Here is a 22,457-nt window from a genome sequence, read left to right as displayed (position 1 = left end):
GTGTGTTATAGTCTAATCCCCGCTCCTAATATAGAACACAATTAATGTAACTACAAATAAAACATACGTACCAGTTCGATGCCTTTAATAACAAAACTCGTCTTATGTTGTTCACGATTATCATACGAGGGTTCTGTGAGGCAGAGTTGACTCTCGTCCATTTCACTGGCAGACGTCTTCTACAAGCATTCCGTACAACTCCTGAAATAAAAAATAAAAGAATAATCCTATAAATAAGTAAAATAAACAATATCATTTTCGTGACAGCTGGAATTCTTATTGATTTTGAAAACAAAGGACCTAGGCCTTGTTCCATAAGTCTTCGCAAAATTTGCAGATCACGGCGTAACGGAAATCTTGCGAAAAGTGCAATATAACTGCTATGTCGACTATTGCAAGCAGAATTGAGTTGCGTTGACGGAAATTCGTATGGAATGAGGCTCGCAGTTAGAGTTTGTTCGTTTCTGAATTGTAGAGATTGCAAGGAGTCGTGAGCCATGATCTAAAATCTAACGATTTAATCAGCCAATAAAACGCGAGGATGTGTTCCCATCGTTGATCCGCATCCATGAAATGTTGTTCTCTCACTCTTTATGGAGAATATTTTCTGAGAGCCTAGTGTTGTCGGATTGCTCTTAAGTTTCGTTTTGTTTATTTTGGTTCTAGTATTGTTACTATTCGTGTGTACTGTTACTAAGAGTTACACATCGACAATTAAATCTAATGTTCGGACTTACAATCTAATTTAGAAATTCTTCATGGGGAATTATCTCAAATTAATTGCACCATCCTGAGTAAACACTAGGACGCCAATGTTGCAGTCGAGAGATTTTACAAATTACGTATTTGGTAAATGTGTTCCTACAAATAAGTATACTTCCAAGCAGGCCCGTATCCAGAGGGATCAAGGTGGCCGGGCCCTCTAAATGTTTACTAGCCCTCCTGAAGTTTTCACGGTAGACTTGTAAATGAACTATAATATGGTTGGATCGACCTCCTTAACTTCTACCGCCCCCCCCTCATCCGCTAGATTGGGCTGGCTACAAACCTGCTTCCAAGTTTCAACATATTTCGGTGCAAGAACATCATAGCAACCATTAAATCTAAATCATACGACTTCAAGAATTTTAAGCGAAAATTTGTAATTACAACTGCCAATGTAGCGAATTTGTTATAGTGGAAGGTGTTACACTGAGAAATAATTGTGTATTCGCAGCAAAGACAGCATAATAAATACTACTACTAACCTTAGATCAAGGTACCCCGTGAAAAGCACCTAAGTTTGGACGAGATCCTTAATCGCAGCATGCGGTCGTCTTCATGTCCAAGATAGAAAAGGAGGGGAAAAAACTGGTTAAGTAAGGATAAATGGGCTCAGTGATACTAACGTAAGAATTCAAACGGCTCTTTCAACGATGTCCACTTTGTCAATAACAGAAAAGAAATGGAAGTATGGGAATGCCAGTCTTCGACTGTAATTGAACCTTAGGACTTCGGAATAAATCTTTAAAAAACACAATTCCCCACATATAATCTGTGATTCCAAATCAGCATGATTCGTTACCTTTCTGATGGAGCCGCGTCTCAGTATAAGAACCGAAAGATTTTGAGAAATCTAACACAGCATTACCAGGATTTTGAGATCAATACTGAATGGAATTTCTTCGCTATTAGTAATGACAAAAGTATCTGTGATTGAGTTGTTAGCACAGTTCAAAACCTAGCAGCCAGGAGGAGTCCTCAGAACCTTAATAATCCTATACTCACTCCTCAGCAGAGCCGTAGCTACGGAGGAAGGAGGCAATCGCCCCGGGCGCTGATACCAAGGGGACGCCGAATGAGCAAGAAGAAAGAATGGAAATGAGGAAAGGATGCGTCACCCCGAAAAAGTATTAGCGCCCTATTAAATCAATATTGTTGTCGGTTTGCAAAGAAATAATTTGTTTTAAAAAAATTCTTGCTTGCTCCGCTCGCAACCCAAACGTTTCAATAAGAGTCACAACAAGTTTTTAATCTTACTTTTAAAAAAAAAGAAAAGAAAAAAGAAAACTATATTTGATTTGTTAATGAGGATGTGTTATACAAGGTGCCGAGTAATCACTTACAGCGTGCGAACAGGAATGTTTTCAAAATCAGAAACTGTCAAAGTCTGAAATACATGTTCGACGTTTGACGGTAGTGAGTTTGATTAGTTAATCATGCTTTTCAACCCCATCGGATTAATCACTACGGTGAGAATGAAGGTATGAAAATGAGAGGAGTGATGAATCAGACGTAAGCTGCTGTTTGTGCGGAAATATTAGAAATGAAGGTAAAAAGGGGAATAATACATTTTTTGAATTCAAGCAGTTGTAGAATTAGGGCTTAAGGAGTCGGAACTTAGACCAACGAATTTCGTCTTTTCCAGAGACCGATCACTACCAGTGTTTTTATTATTATGTGCGTGTGTGTGTTTATGTATTTTAATATGTTAATTAACAATAAGTAAACTTAAATTCAGAACTTTCATTCATTAAGAAATTAAGTAATGTTCCATGTTCAATAGGTAAATAGAAGGGACCCGAGCCCGAAACTACGGGACCTCACTTTGCGGGCCTCAGGTCATGGGTCCCATTTCTGATATCATCGATGTGCTAAGGGATCGGGACCTTTCGAACGCTACCATCCGCGTCCAAGAACTATGTTTAATAAACGAATAGAAAAAACGCGAGCCCTAAACTTCAGGACTCTATTTCTGGTTCCACGGGGCTAGCATCCGATTTCTGACATTATCACTTTGTCTAGAAGACACGGATATTTCCAACGCTACCACCCACGTTTAAGAACTTTATGGTTATAGGCGTATAGAAGGGACGCTGCCCTAAACATCGGGACCTGGGGCTCGATTTCTGATATCACCATTATGCTCAGGAAACCCGGACCATTCCAATGCCACCAGCCGCATTCACTAACTCCATGTCTAACACGATTTCCCTACCTTAGGAGTACCGGTTCCGTGCTCTCTCGATAACTATTCTCCAAATGGATTTATATAAAACCAAACGAAGTTTTGTCAAGTTTTAAAAAGCCCATAATAAGCCTCTTGAAACAACTCCTATTTGTAAAAGAGTATATAATGATCGCTTTTGGCTGTTGCGATGATCTTCCAAGCGGTTTGATAAAATTCAGCGTAGCGTAACAATAAAAACGGTTTCTCTTACATGACATTTTTTTTTTTTTTTGGTTAATTGAATGTAGGGGTCGCCGAATTCTGCTTCGCCCCAGGCGCCGAAATCTCTAGCTACGGCTTTGCACCTCAGGCACTGTTTCAATTTGCATCACATGAAATAAAAGAAATACAGTTCTTTTTTGTATCCTGAATGGCATTGAAACGAACAATATAGCCTAATACTGATATTTTGCGCTAACAGGAAAACGATTTACCTTCAAAACTAGACTTGAGTTCTGGCTGTATGTATGCTCAGATAAGCACTGAAAAAAAAATCATTACTATGTTTAGGGTGTATGGGTAAGCTCAAAGAAGAGGGTAAAGGTAATATTCTAAGCTTAACTTGCTTTGGTTTAATTAATGCAGAATTTCATCAGATTCCACGATTGTGATCCAACTAATGTTCCAGATATCTGATGATTCTCCATAGAATCTCAAAAATTTCTCTACGTAGAAAGCATTTTAATTTAGCAGTTAGCAGCCTTTTGGCATTTAACTAGAAAATTTATTCCTTGTGCTTTCTAGGCTTCATTAATAAACTATACTTTTTTTATTTATTGATTTCGGAGGGGTTGACTTACAACCATTATCGGCTTATAGTCGAATGAATAAGTATTGAAAATAATTAATTACCAATCAAATTATTTTGCATTTATTTTGGAGGTAAAATATGAACTTAACTCGCACACTAAGAGTAATGTTAACAGTTATCTCTTGCTTTCGTCTTCCCTTATAATAATCCATTATTTTTAGTTTAATGTCCTACGCTTATGAATCGAGGCTAAGGGAGATTGTGATAATGAGATGAATATAATGCTGTTATAAAAGGTAATGGGAAACGGGAGAATCCCGAGAAAACCCACGAACATGGTATTTGTCCACCACAAAGCCCAGTTAGCGGGAGCTGGAATCGAAGCCGGGGACCCATTGGCCTGGAAATGTTTTTTCCATGCTTCTCGATTTTCAGCTTCCTCTTTTAACTGATGACTTCAACTTTCACCTATTCAAGATACGGCTAATAACCCAGGCAATGGAATTCACAGATGTTAACTCAAGAGAGAGTGTAGGCGAATCTTGAATTCAATATTTGCCTTTCAAGATTTGTCTAATGCGAAATTATGTTGGTAGTACTGTCAAAAATGACAAAAATTTAATTTCTAAACTTTATATATATATGAATTACATATCAAAATAGTATAAGCACAATTACAGTACAGTAGATATTATATGTTTGACATTGAGATATGAAAATATTACATGAAGTTACAAAATGTATTACGGAAAACAAAATAAAGTTAACATAAATTTCACGGGAGTTTGTATAAATTATAAAATAAACAAAGCAACAAGAATAACTAATCACACATAAATGAAATACAGCGAGAGACTGCATCAACGTACTGGATTACGTGTATTTCTTGTGATTCAAGCCTTCTTTTGAATACCATAATACGTCGATTAAGACGGCACCACTTTGCCTTCGTTGATTTAGCGACGTGCTCCTGCTAGAGTTGATACATCGTTATATTACTTTCTGCTTGCTTCTGTTTCAAAAGATCTATAAATCTATATATATTCAAGTATTGATTCCCTGCTTTCTTGTTTATTTTGGTGTACCATGCCTCCGCTCAATTAGTCCTGTCTCCGTTGTTATCGTAGGCATATGTCCATTGATATAATAGGCTTGTGTCGCTTAATCTTGTATCTGTTTCTTTCAAGTGTAATTTTTGATTTTTTAAAACTCTCATAAAGAAGGCAGATTTCATTAACCAGCCAAAATGTTTCGTACATGAAAATAAGGAGGAAACGGATTATGTTATACTGTTTTTACGTGAATTTTCAGAAAGTTACATGACTCTGTCTGTTCCAGTAAGGCTAGAAAACTTGTTAGAAAATACTCGAGAGATAGACAGTCAATTGCAACAGGTTGTGAGTGTTTATTCAACAAATCTACTACGAATCCTGAAGAACTAGTAGAAGTGGATACCATTTCCAATTACACCTTTATGCATCGCATGATTGTGACGCACTGGCTTTCTAATACCGAAGACTTATTTGACACGAATCACTCATCTTTCAGTTTTACCAATAAGAGCAAATTGGAGTAAAGGATACGTATTGAAAGTGTACCATCAGGAGCAAACTTGGCTGGAGCAAGATATTCCAGCAATTGATATTGAATCGGAGGAGAAAATGAAGATTGCTACCCAATTACTTGTTCGGAAATATCAGCACTAAACTCTTTTCTGAAGCTGGTGTATTGCAGATGTAAAATTCTTATGCACTTAGTCCAAGTGTTCACGTTCGAGATTGTTTTACTCATGAACTTTGTGGTGGACAAACACCGTGTGCGTGGGTTTTCTCGGGGTTCTCCCGTTTCCTCCCACTTTCTTCATTCCACCATTTCATTCATTACTCATTATCACCGTCTCCTTTAGCCTCACCGGCATAACCGTGGGACGTAAAACTCAAAATTTCATTTCATTCATTTTGTTTTACTCAGATGTGTGCATTAATTGCAGTGAGATCACATTTTGGGCATCAAAAAACAATAGAATGTTGGCGTTATCTTAGGGTTGAACTACCCTCGAATTATACATAACTTACATTAATCTTCCTTTTTTTTTTAAGTTTAGTTTTGAAATGTAATAGGTAAGTTTCCTTTTCTGAAAGAAGCAGACTTTATTATACGAAACCTAAATTACTAAAATACAAACATTCTCCTTAAAACTCGTTGTTTCAATGACTCTTTCATCTAAACCAGCAGTGGGTCTGATCCAACCCACCCATATCGTTTATGTCTCAACAGTGCACCGTGCCATTGATGGGTTAATTTTTGTATCTTTTATGTAGCATCTACTATTTATTATTTCTATAGTTTATTAAAAAAAAATGAATTTTCCTTAACTTTTTCTCTATGGATTGTTTTGCTAAATAAGTTTACAAATCTTCCGTATAATGCTTCATTATTTCCAAATGTACCATATTTTGCATATATCAATTGTAATTATGGCATGTTAAGACATTTTCTTTATTTTTTTTTACTTATATAAATATTATATATGTAAACAAAAAAGAAAAAGGAAATGAGAAAAATACGCCGCTTGAAAAAAACACAGGTAGGTAGAAGCTAAAGAAGCCTACTCTACCATGTGTAACTTTATATCCATTTGACCTACAGAGATGCATTGTATATCAAACAAAGGAAATTTTATTTACGAAATATTTTGTTATAAGTTCCAAGATCGTAGAATTCAACCTTAGATAAGAAATCAAGGAAAACATGATTGTTGTATAGACGGTGGCGGCCAAATTGGATATGTCAGCCATATTGGATGAAGCTCAAGCGGGATGTTCGAGGGCTTCCTCGTAGGATATTACTGTACTTGATGAACGGAAACTATCCTTCAAGTTTTATTAAGCAGGGGTGCCCACAAGGGGGGGCTATGACGCAAACTGTGTCATTGAAATATTGGGGGGGTTAAAAACCTATATAAATATGTTTGAGGGGGTGTAAAAATTAATCGAAAAGATTTTTTTTTTCGTGGAAGAACACCTATGGATAGATAATTGGGGGGGTGCGTCATGGACATAAGGGGGTGCCACCAAATAATTAAGCTACTAATTTTTGCTGGGTTTGTCAAAATTTTCCCCTACATACAGGACTGTTTAATAAGAGGGCGACAAAACGAAATGTAATGTACTAATGAGGTAGGTGCAGGGCTACCAACGAGCTAAACCAAGTTTTAAGAAAAAATCAACTTTCGCCTAATAAGAAAACTAACTCTGTGTCATCACTTTGACGTTTGGATAACTACGAGGTATTAGGTGAATCTTGAATAGGCGAAACTTGAAGCCCCGCTTTAACTCCGATATTTTCTTCTATTTTTCAAATCATCGATCACTTGTATTCTTCTTCTTCTTCTTCTTCAGTATATAATTTCAAATGTTTTTAGTTTATGTTCTGGGATGCAGTTAACCTGTTGGTCCGGAAACCAATCCACTAAATAGATGTAACAAATAAAGTACAGTTAATTGTTGTAATTTGTTTATTCATTATTGTAAATCTGCTCAGTTCAATCATGGACGTCATCGAAGGGAAATTGAGCTCATTTTCTCTGTGATACTAGCGTTTCCTGTAAAAAAATTAACAATCAAGAAACATCAACGTTTTAATAAAATCGATGGAATAACTTCACTTTTATTAAATTGCAACCAGCAGGAGTTGTACCGTAACACTTTGATTGTAGGAGTTTTATAGTGTTATAGCATAAAATTTTACTTTTGTGGAACCCTGTTTAGAGGAATTTCTTTCTATTTGACACGGACCGTTATTTGTTCGATGATAAAGCATTGATAAACTCATGCCTTGCTTTATTCAATGTTTGATCAACTGCCTTTTAATTTTTGATATCTTTTACCTTTAAGCTTTGTTCAACTGGTGATAAAATATAGTTTCTTGTAACATGACAATGGCCTTATTCATATAATGTAGTTAGTTTAAAGATAAGTTTAAATGGAACAATTGCTACGTACTTACTAAAAGTACTTCCATTTGAAAATAGTAGTAAGATTCGCAGTTTTGAATGTCAACAATTTAGTTTTTGAACTAGGAAATAACACGTTTCTGAGCAAAGCAGAAAGATTAAGGCAAAGCTAACGTGAACCAGATAATTTGTTTTTGCATCATTTTCATTTCTCGAGAATTCATTAAAGAATATAAATATAATGGTAACGAGATTTACAGTTTTTTTTTTTTTTTTTTGTAATGTAACAATTGCTTGCAGGAGGCGTACTGGATTCAGTGTTCGTAGGTTTCCTTGAGAAAATTTCCCTCAAGCTGACATTTTTTCCCTTTTCTTGTCAAATTTTCCCTATTTTTTTGAGTGTCCAGTTCCTATTACAGAAATTAGGTGATAAGATTTATTTAACTAGATTAAAGAAAAAGCATCACATTTATTTTATTCATTTCCTTTTTGCTTCTACTTTTTTTTACTTTCTCTCTCTCTGTTTTTTTGGCAAAAAAAAAAAAAATACACCTTGCCAACAATGGGTGGAAATTAATGCTACTTTAATGAAATGTGCTAAATTAATGACACATAAAAACACACAAACACACAAACTTGGGATGGAAAAAGTTAAGCATGTATATTGATCAGTCAGTCAGCGGGAGAATTTCCGTGGATTTTCACGTTTTATCGAAAATTTCCCTGTTTACCTAAATTTACCTATGAAATTTTCCTCTAACTACGAACACTGATTGTATTCAATAGCACAGACATTGAGAAGGATGGGGCTATGGAACTTAATTGAAATTACATAATCATACAAGAAACTGAAAGAAACAGTCTTTCTCTACAGTGTCGTATAACACTTTTAACTTCTTAACTGCCAATGACGACTCAACTCGTCATGAGAATTTAGCTTCCATTTGCAGTCTGACGAGTATGTTCGTCATAATAAGATTCATATTGGGCGTGTCAAATTAATTCGTATTTTCCGTGAGAGATAAAACTTAATTTAATTTAATTTCATAATACGTATTTTTTAAAACAAATTTATTCCCTATTCGCTTGCAACTTTCTGATTCGGAAACTCCCCAGTTAACAGGTTAAGTTGTCAATGCTAGTAATATAGGTACAAAACTCCTAGAAATTATCGTTGCCTACAAGACGATACGAGAAATTTTAAGTCTTATAAGCAACACTAGTTTACCGAAGCTTTACATCTCAAACACTGTTTTAGTGTTGCATGAACCGTAGTATAAAAGCTATAAATTGGTAAAGTAATTGTACAAACACAATGACGAGCATTTTTGAACTTTTAAACATTTACAAGTCATTACACAATTACTATTTCAATAATAAATATGGTTTAAATGTTATATCACACTGTTCGTGGACCTGAGGGGCCGCGGTGGCTCAGTGGTAGAGCGTTCACCTCTGGTGCATGGGGTCCCGGGTTCAAACCCTGCTCCCGCCAAGTGAACTTTGTGGTGGACAAACACCGTGTGCGTGGGTTTTCTCGGGTTTCTCCCGTTTCCTCTCACTTTCTTCATTCCACCATTTCACTCATTTCTCACACGTCTCCTTTAGCCTAACCGGCATAACCGTGGGACGTAAAACTCAAAGTTTTCACTTCATTTTTTTTTCTTCGCGGACCTCTGGTGACGCGGAAATATTGTGATAACTTGAAGATAAAATTAACTAAACAATCAGAGCATAACTTTTCTATATAAATTTATAAAACATAATAAAAAACATATCTCTCGTCTCTTAGACAACAGTATAAGAAATAGTGTACCCTGACGTGACCGAATAACTAACGCTCGTAGTGCCTGTTTTGATTCCCTCTGCGGTCCCGGCTTCAATTCCCGGTGAGGGCACTCGATCGACAAAGTGTAAAAGCTTTTTCAGGCCAGCCATCCTGACTGAGGTTTTCTTGAGTTTTCCTCATTCACATCAGACAAATGCCGGGATGGTACCTAACATATAGGTCCCAGGCCGTTCCTTCTTTCCCTTTCCTCGGATAGTGTGTTTGCCAAGGAACGTCATCCCTCATACGTAACAGGCTAACATGGTCATAGATCCCGAAAGCCCAAAAATCTAATTCCTAAATCCTAAAGTACGATTCCCTCTAGATCTACTTCTCAAATTAAAAGAGGTGGAATGAAATGAAATCTTTAAGTTTTACGTCCCATGGTTATGCCTGCTAGGCTAAAGAAGACGATGATTATGAGAAATTAATAGTGTTGCCACGAGACGGGACAAAACCCTTTTAGACGAGACACGAGACGAGACAGGCTGATTGTCCCGTCTCGAAAACGAGACGAGACGGGATGTCTCGTGAAATGTCTCGTCTCGTCTCGTGTCTCGAAAATGAAAACGCTGGCGGGAATGGCCAAGATTGAAATTGCCAGTGGTCATATAGATTGCAAAAGGAAAATCCTCTTTGTGAGAAAACATGTTGAATAGCCCTCATAGAAAGTGTCCTCTGACTATTGAATGAAACAATCGTGATACATGAGCTTCCATCCCCAATTCCCCTTACTGTAAACTGAGGAATTCTCATTTTTTTCATTTCTGGCTGGAATGATGACAAACAAAATCAAAGACAGGGAGGATTTTTACAAGGTCAAGAAACCGAACTACCACCACCATCTACTCAATTTGAAAACTGGGTAAGGTCTACACTCATTACAGAGTGTAGTTGAAAGTTCTGGCTGAGATGGCGGAAGAGAACAGAACAGACTACACTTGTCTTTATTCTCTGGTGGCGGTATTCTTTTTGCTACATGAACCGAAATGAACCGAAAACGGCAATTGAAGTATGTCGTCTTGCAACTAAAATGTTGTCTTCTTTCTTTCTCTCTCTCTCTCTCTCTCTCTCTCTCTCACACACACACACACACACACAAACACATAAAAACACACTTTTACCATTTTACCAATCGCTCGCTTATTATACAGCAGTCATTTTGTAAAATTCACCTCTTCGTTTGGAAGGCGGGAGAAGGACAAAGAAAGCAAAAATATTATCGACGAACCCTTCAAATTGTTTGCTTTCAGCAAATTTATGATACTAACAATAACACTTTAGGTGAAGAGGTTTTACAGGGGGACCTTCGTTTTATTACGCGGAAATGTTTGATCTCACCAGAGTGTGAAATTGCCCTCTGCTTCTATGTTGAGAGGAGGGGAATACTTCCCTTTCCTAGTGAATAATATTCATTAGGACCTGACTTATCTTCAGAAATGGTTTCTTACAGAGTGTAAAGAACATTTGGTATAATATTCATGGAACTCCGTTGAAAGCAGAAAATATCATGAGAATGATCAAAATTCAAACATTGAAGAACATAATAAACAGAAATGAAATAGGATACCCAAACCATATTTTAAAACCTGCTATAAAATGTATCCTATATTTTTACTAATTCCTTACTCCCATGAAAGTACCCTGGGGAGGATATTCTCTCCAATTTTTTCAGACTGAAATCCTTTTATCCCGTACGATTTCGCCCCCTGACACAATACGAAAAAACAAATGGTGTTATAATGCATATACATGACCCTTCCGGGACTCAATCCGGGGTCTTCAAGCCGATGGTCTATCGCCGCAGACCACTCGCCTTGGTATGAAGATGTGCGTTGTATGATTGCGAATAGATCACGACAATATAAGAAACTTTAATCCAAAATGGCCACCCAAATATGAACTTTTTTTTGGACCACTAGCTAATCTGGGTGTACTGTCATGAGTTTGTTACACAAACGGGACAACCACCACATAGTAGCACACAATCCGCGGTTATGGGAACAGACTTTAACCATGGACGTGAAGATTGGCCCCAAGCATTCTTTCGTCCGATGTGTCGTTCAGCTCCCATTACTATGGCACTTTAAGTAGAACTTACTGTGCAGTAACATATAAAATTTCAACCAAATACTTTCCATTACTTAATAAAATTATTTGGTTCCGAGTTTTTTTTTTATAATAATTGTAACAAATCCAAACATGCTTTGGATTGGTATGGATTAACACTGTGAAACCCAAATGCTGGAATATATGAAGTCAAAGTGTACACACATATCTATCTCTCTATTTATCTGTATATCTTTCCATCCCTCTCTCTCTCTCTCTCTCTCTCTCTCTCTCTCTCTCTCTCTCTCTCGATAGTATACGATAGTGTCGGGGATGGTGACACCTTTACATCGAACTTTGCTTGTCGTGTAAACATTATTTGACATTAGTGTCTTCATCTTCGACGTACCAATGAGCAATTCACTGTATATTCGTGTATTGAAACTGGTGAAACAAATTTCAATGTTTCAGAATGAAAAAAAAAAAAAAAAAAGCCAGGGTCGAGAAGCCTCAGACAACTAACAGCAGAAATAAATTATCTTGTAAACTATTTGTCCTTGCCTTGTGAGCTTATTTGAATTTATTTTAAGACCTTTAGACAACTTTGGCCGAATGGATGATGATGGGAAAGTTAGTGGAATGAAGAAAGTGGTAGGATACTAGACAACTTCGAGAAAACACACACAATGGAAAATGAAATAAAATCTTTGAGTTTTACGTGCCACGATTATGCCGGTTAGGCTAAAGGAGAGAGTGATGATGAGTAATGAATGAAATGGTGGAATGAAGAAAGTGGGAGGAAACGGGACAACCCCCCAAAAAACCCACGCACACGGTGTTTGTCCACCACAAAGTTCACTTGGCGGGGGCTCGGATCGAACCCGAGACCCCAAGTACCAGAGGTGAACGCTCTACCACTGAGCCACCGCGGTCCCCACACACATTCGATGTTTGTGCACCACAAAGCTCACATGGCACTAACCGAGATCGAACCGACTACCACATACACCAGAGGTGAAGGCTTCACGGTGTAGCTACCGTGACATTTCTTGTCTTGTGTGTTGTGGGTAATACTTGTAACTTAGTTGTATCTTGATTAGCATGGTGCAGCCTGCTACATTTTACTTTCGTTCCCATGGTATGCTGCTATATTTTTTACGAGACAAAATGAGACAAACGAGACGAGACACGAGACGGGACGAGCACATTTTTTCGAGACGAGACATGCTTTGCACGAGAGGAGACGAGGCAGCCTGAAGTCTCGTCTCGTGGCAACACTAGAAATTAATGAAATAGTGGAATGAAGAAAGTGGGAGGAAACGGGAAATTCCAAAGAAATTCCATGAACACGGTGTTTGTACAGCACAAAACTCATTTGGCGCGAGCTGGGATCAAACTAAGGACCTTATGCATCAGAGGTGAACGCCTACCACTGAGCCACCGCGGCCCCATAGAGCGTGGAATGGTTTAGATCTTAGTTCAAGTTGTAGATCTCGTCTCTTATAACTAGCTTCGGTGCTGAAAATTGATGTTTAATCTCAATAGTGTATCCAAGGTATATGTCCAAAAATCAAAATCCGTTATTTGGGAAACTTGAACATAAACTGAGAATTTTAGGGGAAAGAATTCTGACACCTATATTCCACCTCTAAAATGATTTATATGTTTAACTCAAAAAGCGCTGTATTTCGATTTTCAGAACAAATTTTAACCAGCACTTTGTTTCGAATCTCGGAATATAGGCGAGTAAGGGTTGATTGTAACGTAAAAATTATTGAAAATGACCGATATTGATATCGAATTCATAGTTTATGTGGTCCCGAAGTATATTGGTGACAGTTTTAGTGCCCTTTATGATGTCCAAAATGAAATATATTCTCCCCATGCGAAGAACGGGCATTCTGCTAGTACCATATAAAAACATTACACTTGTATGGACATAAAAGAGGCAAGGCAGTTGTTTACTACTAAGCTCTTTCTTCATCAAACACCATCCATGTTTGTGTATTTGTTAGCATGTTACGAACTAACCAGCAAAAGTACATGAGATACACCGTAATATAGACAATACAGTGAAGGATGTTGCACTGATTAAATATGATATTCACGACTGAACAGAAAAAAAAAGCTAGAAACTAAATTGAACTTCCTTACCTGAGTCAACTTCTGCCTTCTACGTGCGAGAACCGTATGTCACGCGTTGTTCATATGTCACTAGAGACAACGTTATCTGAACAAGGTGAATGCGGACTGTTAACATGGTTCTGTTATCACACGTCACAAACCCCTGACACCCAGTAGAATAATTCAGATAACAGGAGTAACTTGGGAGAATGTAATTCCTCAAAGAAAGTAGTGCGAGTGACGTGAAGATTCACTCTCTACGGAAACTGATTTTTTCTCTATTTACTAACAAGACCCTACGCAATATTGTGTGTTCCCTCTGTTTTTCGTATAATATTCCTTTCAATCAGCAGCGTATGTCATATTTTGCTTGGGAAGGAGGGGCCAAGACCACTTGATGTAAGTGGATTTCCACAATTTTCATTGGTATAATGCTATTCTCTTGATTAGAACGTATATAAATCTCAAAGTCAGGGAGTCAATCCCCTCCCCCAAGTAGAGACCCAAAAGACGACCCTGGTCTGAACTCCCGAGTGTTGCAGCGTACGCGCCTTTGGCGTGAGAGACCCGGGTTCGATTCGCGATGGGAGCTCATATGGTTCGGATTCCACGTTAATCAGTAGGTCCCGTCTCATATAGGCTCGCCGCTGAAAGGGACGTTAAACTCAAAATCAACTCAACTCCGAGTGTTGTACAAAATTCCAAAATCACACTTTTGGACAAAAAAGAAAATGAAACATGTTTAATTACTAGCCTAAGCGAACTGACTTTATAGTTTTACTGTTGCAGGTCAAGGTTTAGTGTGTTTTGCTAGGTTCAATTTGCCGCCCCTACCGGAAAACTTTCAAAATGTTGTACTTAAAAACATGTTTTTGTAGCATTTCAATTCTCAGAAGTATGTTTCAAAACATAATACCTATTTCAGAGAAACTCGATTTAAATTTAATTAATAGTTAAAAGATTTTTTATAGATGGCTCAATCATATGAAACAAACGTTAAAACCGTCACCTGGTACGAACGGTCTATCCAGTAAATATCCACTTCTTTTGAATTTTGATACTCAATAAAAGAAATACACCGACAATTTGATGTTCTTGCAGTTCAAAATATTAGTTTACTATCAGTCTTAAGAGGATAAATAAATATACAAGAAACGCGCACCCAAAAACTTTGTGGGAGGTGGCCAAAGCTTTGTGGGAGAGGGGAGGTCCAATACAGGGCCGTGCCGTGGAAAATCAGCGCCCAGGGCGAGAGTATACGACGGCCCCCCCATATATATATAGAAATTTTCTATAGAAATAATTAAGAATTTCATGTATGTAACATTTACTGTATGTACACAACATTATAATTGGGCACTAAGCCTGTTGTGTTGTATATATATATATATATATATATATATATATATATAATAGATAGATATTCAAAGCAATTTTTCCTATCTTTTTTTCTCCCGAATTTTTCACCCCCTTACTTCGACGCCCGGGGCCATCGCCCCGCTCGTTTCCCCCACGGCACGGCAAACAAGTGTAGCTTTATTCAAAAAGTGTACAGAACTTTGTGTTGAGTTTGGATTTTTTTGGGGGGGTCCAGACCCGGTGGATCCCCCCGTGGGTGCACCCCCTGATATAAAAGTTTTGTTTTATGAAATTTCCCTCTTCGAAAAGTCATTAAAACCCTTTTTAAAATTGCCGACACACTCTGTGCGACTATGCGTGGGAGCACCTGACCTAAGAAATAAAGATCGCTATATTTGGTGTCCGAACTCAGCCAGGGTCGGCCTTGGCTTAGTTAGCCTTGTGTGTACCTTATTTGTCGTTAACTTCTAGCTGAATCTGAACCAAATTTCGTGGACAAGTATCCCATTGCCGAAGGAAATAATTCCGAACCGGTGTGTTGCATTGTCTAATTTTAGAATTTTAAAAAAAATGAATTTAATAATTTACAATCAGCTTTGAGACAGACTGTACCAACCACCACCACCAACAATGCTGAAGAAACACTATTTTCTAGAAACTTATTGCCTTAATCTCTTAACACAATTATAATTTATATTATTATTAATAAAAATATCAAACAAATGCATCACGATGTCGTGGGCAGTGTGTCGTCAGTCGAAGAAAATTGGAAACCACTCGTCTAAGGAATAAAGATCGGCTATATTTGGTGGCAGCCGCTGGACTCAAACAGGGACATTCTCAGCTCGGCTTGTATGTTGTAGTTTACTGACCGGATCTGAATGAAATTTGGTGCGTAAATAGCCCTGCAAGAGATACTCTGCTCCACAGCTTTAAACCCAAGAGCTTCCGAGTTCCGCCTTGTTGAAATGAAAAGTCTAATTATCAAATTTCATGTTCCATGTGTATATCTTACTAGCAGCGTTCACCCCGCTTCGCTGCGGTCACCCTGGAACGCAATAAACTTTGTTACTTAGATAATTTTTACTTTTTCGCTTTCAAGTGATATGATAAAAACCATAGAAGATTGGAGTAAATGTTAACATTATATCGCCTGTCATTTATGTTAACCCGCCGAGTGACACGGTCATGTGGGTTGCATATAAATACGGTTAGTTTTAGCTATGATGAGCTAACAAAGGATTTGTACGTTATGGACACTTGAATGGTCAATTATCTCAAGACACTGGTAATTGAAAATTAAAGTGATATGATAAAAACCATCTAGGGTCCAAATCTTAATAACCCCCCAAAAATGAAAGAAATTGGTTCAGCCGTATTAGCGTGATGAGCTAACAAAGGATTTGTACGTTCTCTTTTATATATATAGATTATAATAACTAGAACTTCCAATTTGACACCCTTCTACGCCAAATTTCAAAAAAAAAAAATCCTCAGTGGTACCTTACGTCTCAAATTCTATGTACTGTCCAAGTTTCAAGTTTGTAGCTTAAGCAGTTTGGCCTGGGCGTTGATCAGTTAGCCAGAAATGTATATACAGATATTTTGAACTTACTGAAATAACCAGTTCATTGTCCAATGACAAAAAATATTCTTGTACACCCTTCTGCTTTTTAGATGACAAAATGCGTTTTGACTGATTAACTGGAGATCTTGTGGTTTTTATAGTTTATATTTTACTTTCTGCAAGTTTTTACAGTATGTTTCTTGTATTCTTACAAGATGTGGCTATTAATTTCCAGGACTGCTCTAATAACACCAGAACAGATGATGTAAAAAACGTACCCTTTTAATATGTTTCGAAGTAATCCCCACCTGCCGTAATACACCTCTGTGCTCGGCTGTATAAGTTGTGGAAACAACTTTTAAAGTCTTCTTTCGAAAGCTCTTCAATGTCGAAGTAACGTGCTTCTTGATGTCTTCAACATCCACAAACAATATTCCTTTTATCACAGTTTTGAGTTGTGGGAACAAAAAAAAGTCTGCGGGGGGCCAAGTCAGGAGAGTATGGCGGATGATGCAGCTTTATGACCTCATGCTTGGCTAAAAACCGCTCCACTGCAACGCAATGTGGGGGCGGGCGTTGCCGTACAACAGAAACCAACTCCCATCCTGTCGAAAACGGGGACGTACTCTGCGAATTCTTTGTCGGAATCGGGCAAGAACTTCTGCGTAATACTGTCCTGTAACAGTCGTGCCAGGTGAAACAAATTCATGATGAATAAGTCTTTCACTATCGAAGAAAGCGATTAACATGACTTTGAAAGCATGTTCGGACCGCATGCTTGACACCATTATGTAATGTTAATCGTTTGCCACGCAGATGTTCTTTTATATTGCTGAAGGATGGAAATCGGACGGGCCCATATTTGGTCTGTATGGTGGGTGCGAAAGAATCTCTGAGTTCCACTGTTACAAAAGATTCACTTATAGTAAGAGAGCACTTGGTTTTGTTTACAAACAAGAAGCACGTGTTGGTGTTTATATATATATATATATATATATATATATATATATATATATATATATATATATATATATATATATATATATATATATATATACACTACGTGTAGGATATTACAGTATGTTAACAGATTTACTCAATCACTGGACTCGGCGGGGAAAATTGATCTGTCTATCTATTTAAAAAATCAGAATTAGAAATTTCGCATCTGTTTAAGACTTATCGTCCAGAGAAATGGACGGACGTAGATACGTACTAACAATACAGTGTTATAACTCTCATTGCGTGCTCCTAACAAATATCTACTATTTCGTTGTACTACATAAATTGGATGACTAAAGTCGTACATGATACATGACAGAAACTAAATAACTAATATTGTTGTGGCGTTAAACGGCTAATATTGTTAACAAGTTAAAAGTCTTCGTCCCGGCGAAATTAAAATACCGCTAATTTTACAGTAATTATGTGATATCTTCAAATAGATAAAAGATAATCGAAATGTGGAACAAGAGCACCCTAGACAATATTATTTTACATGAGAAACCGTTATCACGACTAACTTATCTGCTTTCGATTTCAAGCCATTTTGAAAATGGCATTTATTTTCGTTTCTAAACAGCTGAAAACGGAAAGCCACTAGGTGACTTGTGATAACGGTACCTCACGCAAAATAATATTGTCTAGGGCGCTCTTGTTCCATATTTGATTTATCTTTTATCTATTTGAAGATATCACATAATTACTGTAAAATTAGCGGTATTTTAATTTCGCCGGGAGTGACTCTGTAAAGAACAAAAATAGAGCAATTAAGGTCTTTTGTGGTTGACAAACACCATGTGCATTGGATTTCTCGGGGTTCTCCCTTTTCTTCCAGTTCCACCATTTCATTCATCATCACAGTCTCCCTTAACCTCGGAGCATGAACTTAGAGCTTAAACTAAAATAATAGTAATAATAATAATATCTTCGAATGATATCGCATATTCAAAGTTTCACTTATTTGTACGTAATTCTGTTAGTGTTGGTCGTTCTTAAGGGCCTTCCACAACTTTTTGTATTTTATTAAATCAAATATAAAGGTAACCAAGAAAATTCTGTCGCTTTTTCATCTATCACCTTCGAACATCGATATGCCAACTAAGACGTACCTGGAAGATCAAAAATAATCCCTATCAGCATTGACAACCTCCTGCCCACAGTCTGGAAGTTCATTGATTCTATCGTGATAGAACTTGGTGGGCCGTGAGGCGAAGAAGGTATCAAGTGCATTTTACACCTCTACTAGGAATTTGAACGGGCGTCTTCTAAGGTGATTTTCCAAGCAACAGGAACAGGTGATAATCGGACGGTGAAATGTCCGGGGAGTATGGTGGATGCAATAGTGTTTCCCATCCAAGGCGTAGAATGGTGTCCCGGTCATCCTAGCCAGGTGGGGCTTAGGTTAGGTTAGCATTGTCCTGTAACATGAGGATCCCTTTGCAATTCAGGAGTGTTGGCTCGATGCCGATGCCGCGAGCAGTCCACAGGAGGACCTTCTTCTGGTGCAGTGCTGGTTTCGGCTGTTTTGGAACAGGTTCATAGGTTGCTAACTAGTGATGATGGCGCTGTGGATCTTCGTACAGGACCCATTTCACATCACATGTCAATACCTTTCCTCAGACGAAATGGCTCCTTCCTCAGACGAGACAGCAAAGAAACACAGGTGTCTGCTCGTGTTGCCTTCTGGCCTGGAGTCAAATCATGTGGGACCCATCGACCCAACTTGTAGTGCTTCCCAAGTTGATAGAGGTGCTGCCGAATGGTTTCTCCACTCACACTGAATTGCAGTTCCAGTTCCTCACATGTATGGCCACTGTTCGCCTCAATTGCACCCTGAAGATCTTCACTTTGTACACGTGTTGATCTTCCGGCACGTGGTGCGTCTTCGAGTGTTTCGTCACCGTCCTTAAACTTGTGAAACCACCACTCCACTGTCCACATAGTCACGACACCCTCACCAATGGCCTAGCATATCTTCCGTCTCGCTGCAGCGGCGGTTAACCCCAGTTTGAGCTCGTACAGCATACACGCCCTTATGCGGAGGTCCGATGTTCACTCTATCCTTACGCAAGTTCACGGTGTAACTGAACTTCCACAACCAGGTAGTATGTTGGCTATACCCACACCAACAACTGACCTCCTTATCTCCATTCACATTCAACTCACGGTATGAGGAACAATGGAACACAGACCTTCACAAAAAGCAACAGAAATCTCTTGGTTACCTTTATACAATAAAGAGTTTGTAATGTTGAATTCCCTTAACACTGACTATGTCTACGTGAACTTGGGTAAAATAACGTAGTTCTTACCTTTGCCGCGACTGAGCCACAAGTGAAAGTATACTTCCACACCATCTAGATATCCAGAATTGTCCGAGAGGAGACGAGACGAGACGGGATTCTTCTGACAAGGCAGATTTCCTCCAATAGAAACAGATATATTTTCTGAGACAAGACATCGGTTTCGCGAAACGTTTCGAGACAACTTTAATTCTTGTGTCGTATTAATCCAATAAAATACGTCTAAATACTATCTACTTGCGAAACAGCGGCAAGGACCATTTAGAAGGGGTAGATATTTAAATGAGGGATGAATTAGAAGAGCCAGTCTTGATATAAAAGTTTCCTATTATAAAAAAGTGAGAACCCAGTGGATATTTGAACTATGGGATTTGTAGTTTTACATTAGTTGAAGAATTAGATTTGTTAAGAAAAAATCGGTTCGAGCATCCGAGTGTGGCGAAACCTCATGGGTTGAAAGTAGACTGAATTACTGATCTCCAAATGCTTCCTGCTGGTGTTAATTAAAAAGAAATAGAAAGCCATCATGTATCATATTAAGAATAAGAATTATTTATTGTCGTTAAACAACATGATGTTGTAATAGATGACGTCAAAATTTAAGTTTGCGTACAAAATTTCCCAAATGTTATTAATTCATCTCAGTATTTCTAGCTCTTCCCTAATAGGTTAGTAATCTGCGAACACAGTTTATGATGTCTTAATTATTGGGTATTCAAACATTTCCACTGTACAAGATGTGTCAAAAGTCTGGGATCATGGCATGCAGTATGGCCTCCTCAGTTCTTGTAGATCAAAGAAAAGAATATAAAATTAAGGTATTAGGGCTTTAGAACTGAGAAGCCGTCCCAGGATTTGTAAAGTAAAAATTGTGAAATTATGTAGTGCAGAAGTGTAGTGTAAACTAAAAATTGTAGAGCAAATGCATGTATTACCCTTAACAAACTTGGGTAATAACTAAGAATCGCGGACCGCTCTTTTACATCATCGTCGTAGAATGACTTCCTCTACTATCCTCGATCTGTCCTCTCCTTTGCGATTTTGTTGGAAAGCCTCAGTGAGTGAATCGGTAAAAGATTAATGAAATGCAAGGTATGTAGATTAAAATCAGATAAGGTGATTATTGGAATGGACAAAGGAACAATCTGCTTGTTTATTGATTAAGAAATACGTAAAAGGAAAAGAGTCAACACAAAATGGAAATTATGTTACGTCTAAGCGTGTAAAGGATCTGTAAGTTGTGCTGAAAGAAATATAAATGAGAATACAGTTTTACATTAATCTGGCAATCAAAATACACTGTCCATGATTTTAAATAAATTATGTTTCTCGTTTTCGCAGAATTTTAGTCCAATGTGTTATAAATCCAAGATGTATTATTATTATTATTATTATTATTGACTAACTATTTTAATGAATAATGAAGTAATTATGTTTATCCAGACAAGATACAAGTCATAAAATTATGTATATATTATAAGATAGACAATGACCTCCTATCGTCGAAACAAATGTATTGTTAATATTAAGAGGAATGTAAGATGTGTGTTACAAACCTTAGTTCTATGACTAAGTACTGTATTTTTGCTATCTGTTCATGGCGCTAAAAATAAATAAATAAATATATATATTATTATTATACATTAATCATTGTGTTAGATACGATATATTCATAATAGGTCCACTCCGTTATGAGTATAGATACCGAAAAGTAAAAGATCGAAGAAACGGGAAGTTGTTGGAATCAGGGGGTTTTCAATCTACAATGGTGGAATTCTTCGTCTCACTAACTGTTTGGGCTTCACACCGACAAGGCTCCCGATGAAAAAATTGAAAAATCAAGGTTTCCAGTTTAGCAGGTTGTTAGAACGGAACGCAAGGATACGGAAAAATGACTCGGGTACGTGCACATTATTGTGTTAGAAAACCTATAAAATACTGTGAATCCGTTTCCGAACAATGCTGCATTGTTGGTCTGTTGAAGAGCCAAGGTAGCAATTTGCTGAACTGGCAACGTTTATTATTATTATTATTATTATTATTATTTAACATAGGACACTTTACCAGTGAAAAGCACAAAGAACCAAGGGCGCCCATGTTGTGGTTCCAGAGAGGAGCAAATATAAGCGACGTTTCAAATATAGTTTCAAATTTTGCTGTAACTAATGTAAAAATTCTATTGGGTTTTCGTTATTCCCAAGTACAATTTCCTCTTAGGGGGGCAAGCGCCCCACCTCGCCCCCCTGATGGACGACCTTGCAAACAACTGTAGCGACTGGAAAAAATCCAGCATTTTAGATTGAAAAAAAAGAAGTTTCATCTATCTATTTTTCGTATCTTTACTCATAACGGTCTTGACCTGTGTCCCTGATTTTTGATACACCCTGTATAAAAAGTCTGAATACTATTTGTATATTGATATTTAATTTTGAAATTGTTAAGAGGCATACTTAATAGAAAGAAAAACACTCAACTTGTTTGGTTTCTGACGTAGTATTTACAAAAATAATAAAAATAACGAAAACAATAA

At 37.5% G+C, this 22,457-nt stretch overlaps 1 protein-coding gene across 2 annotated transcripts in view; it reads right to left on the bottom strand.

Moving 5' to 3' along the window:
* Positions 1–13,908, bottom strand: part of LOC145664943 (uncharacterized) — a 49,518-nt gene extending 35,610 nt beyond the window's left edge. Inside the window, exons 1-2 of one of the 2 annotated variants that reach the window (XM_081732061.1) lie at positions 13,727–13,908; positions 72–201 (exon numbers count right to left, since the gene is read on the bottom strand). In XM_081732061.1, coding sequence (XP_081588187.1) covers positions 72–161 — 90 coding nt within the window. In that variant the 5' untranslated portion in view covers positions 162–201; positions 13,727–13,908. The remainder of the gene's footprint in view (positions 1–71; positions 202–13,726) is intronic. The other variant, XM_081732063.1, reaches the window with a different exon arrangement.
* Between the last annotated feature and the right edge of the window lie 8,549 nt (positions 13,909–22,457).

Source organism: Thermobia domestica, chromosome 11 (assembly GCF_964235325.1).
Source record: "Thermobia domestica chromosome 11, izTheDome1.hap1.1, whole genome shotgun sequence".
NCBI lineage: Eukaryota > Metazoa > Arthropoda > Insecta > Zygentoma > Lepismatidae > Thermobia > Thermobia domestica.
The sequence above is the reverse complement of the archived record's forward strand: the minus strand, read 5'-3'. Positions and strand labels throughout refer to the sequence as shown.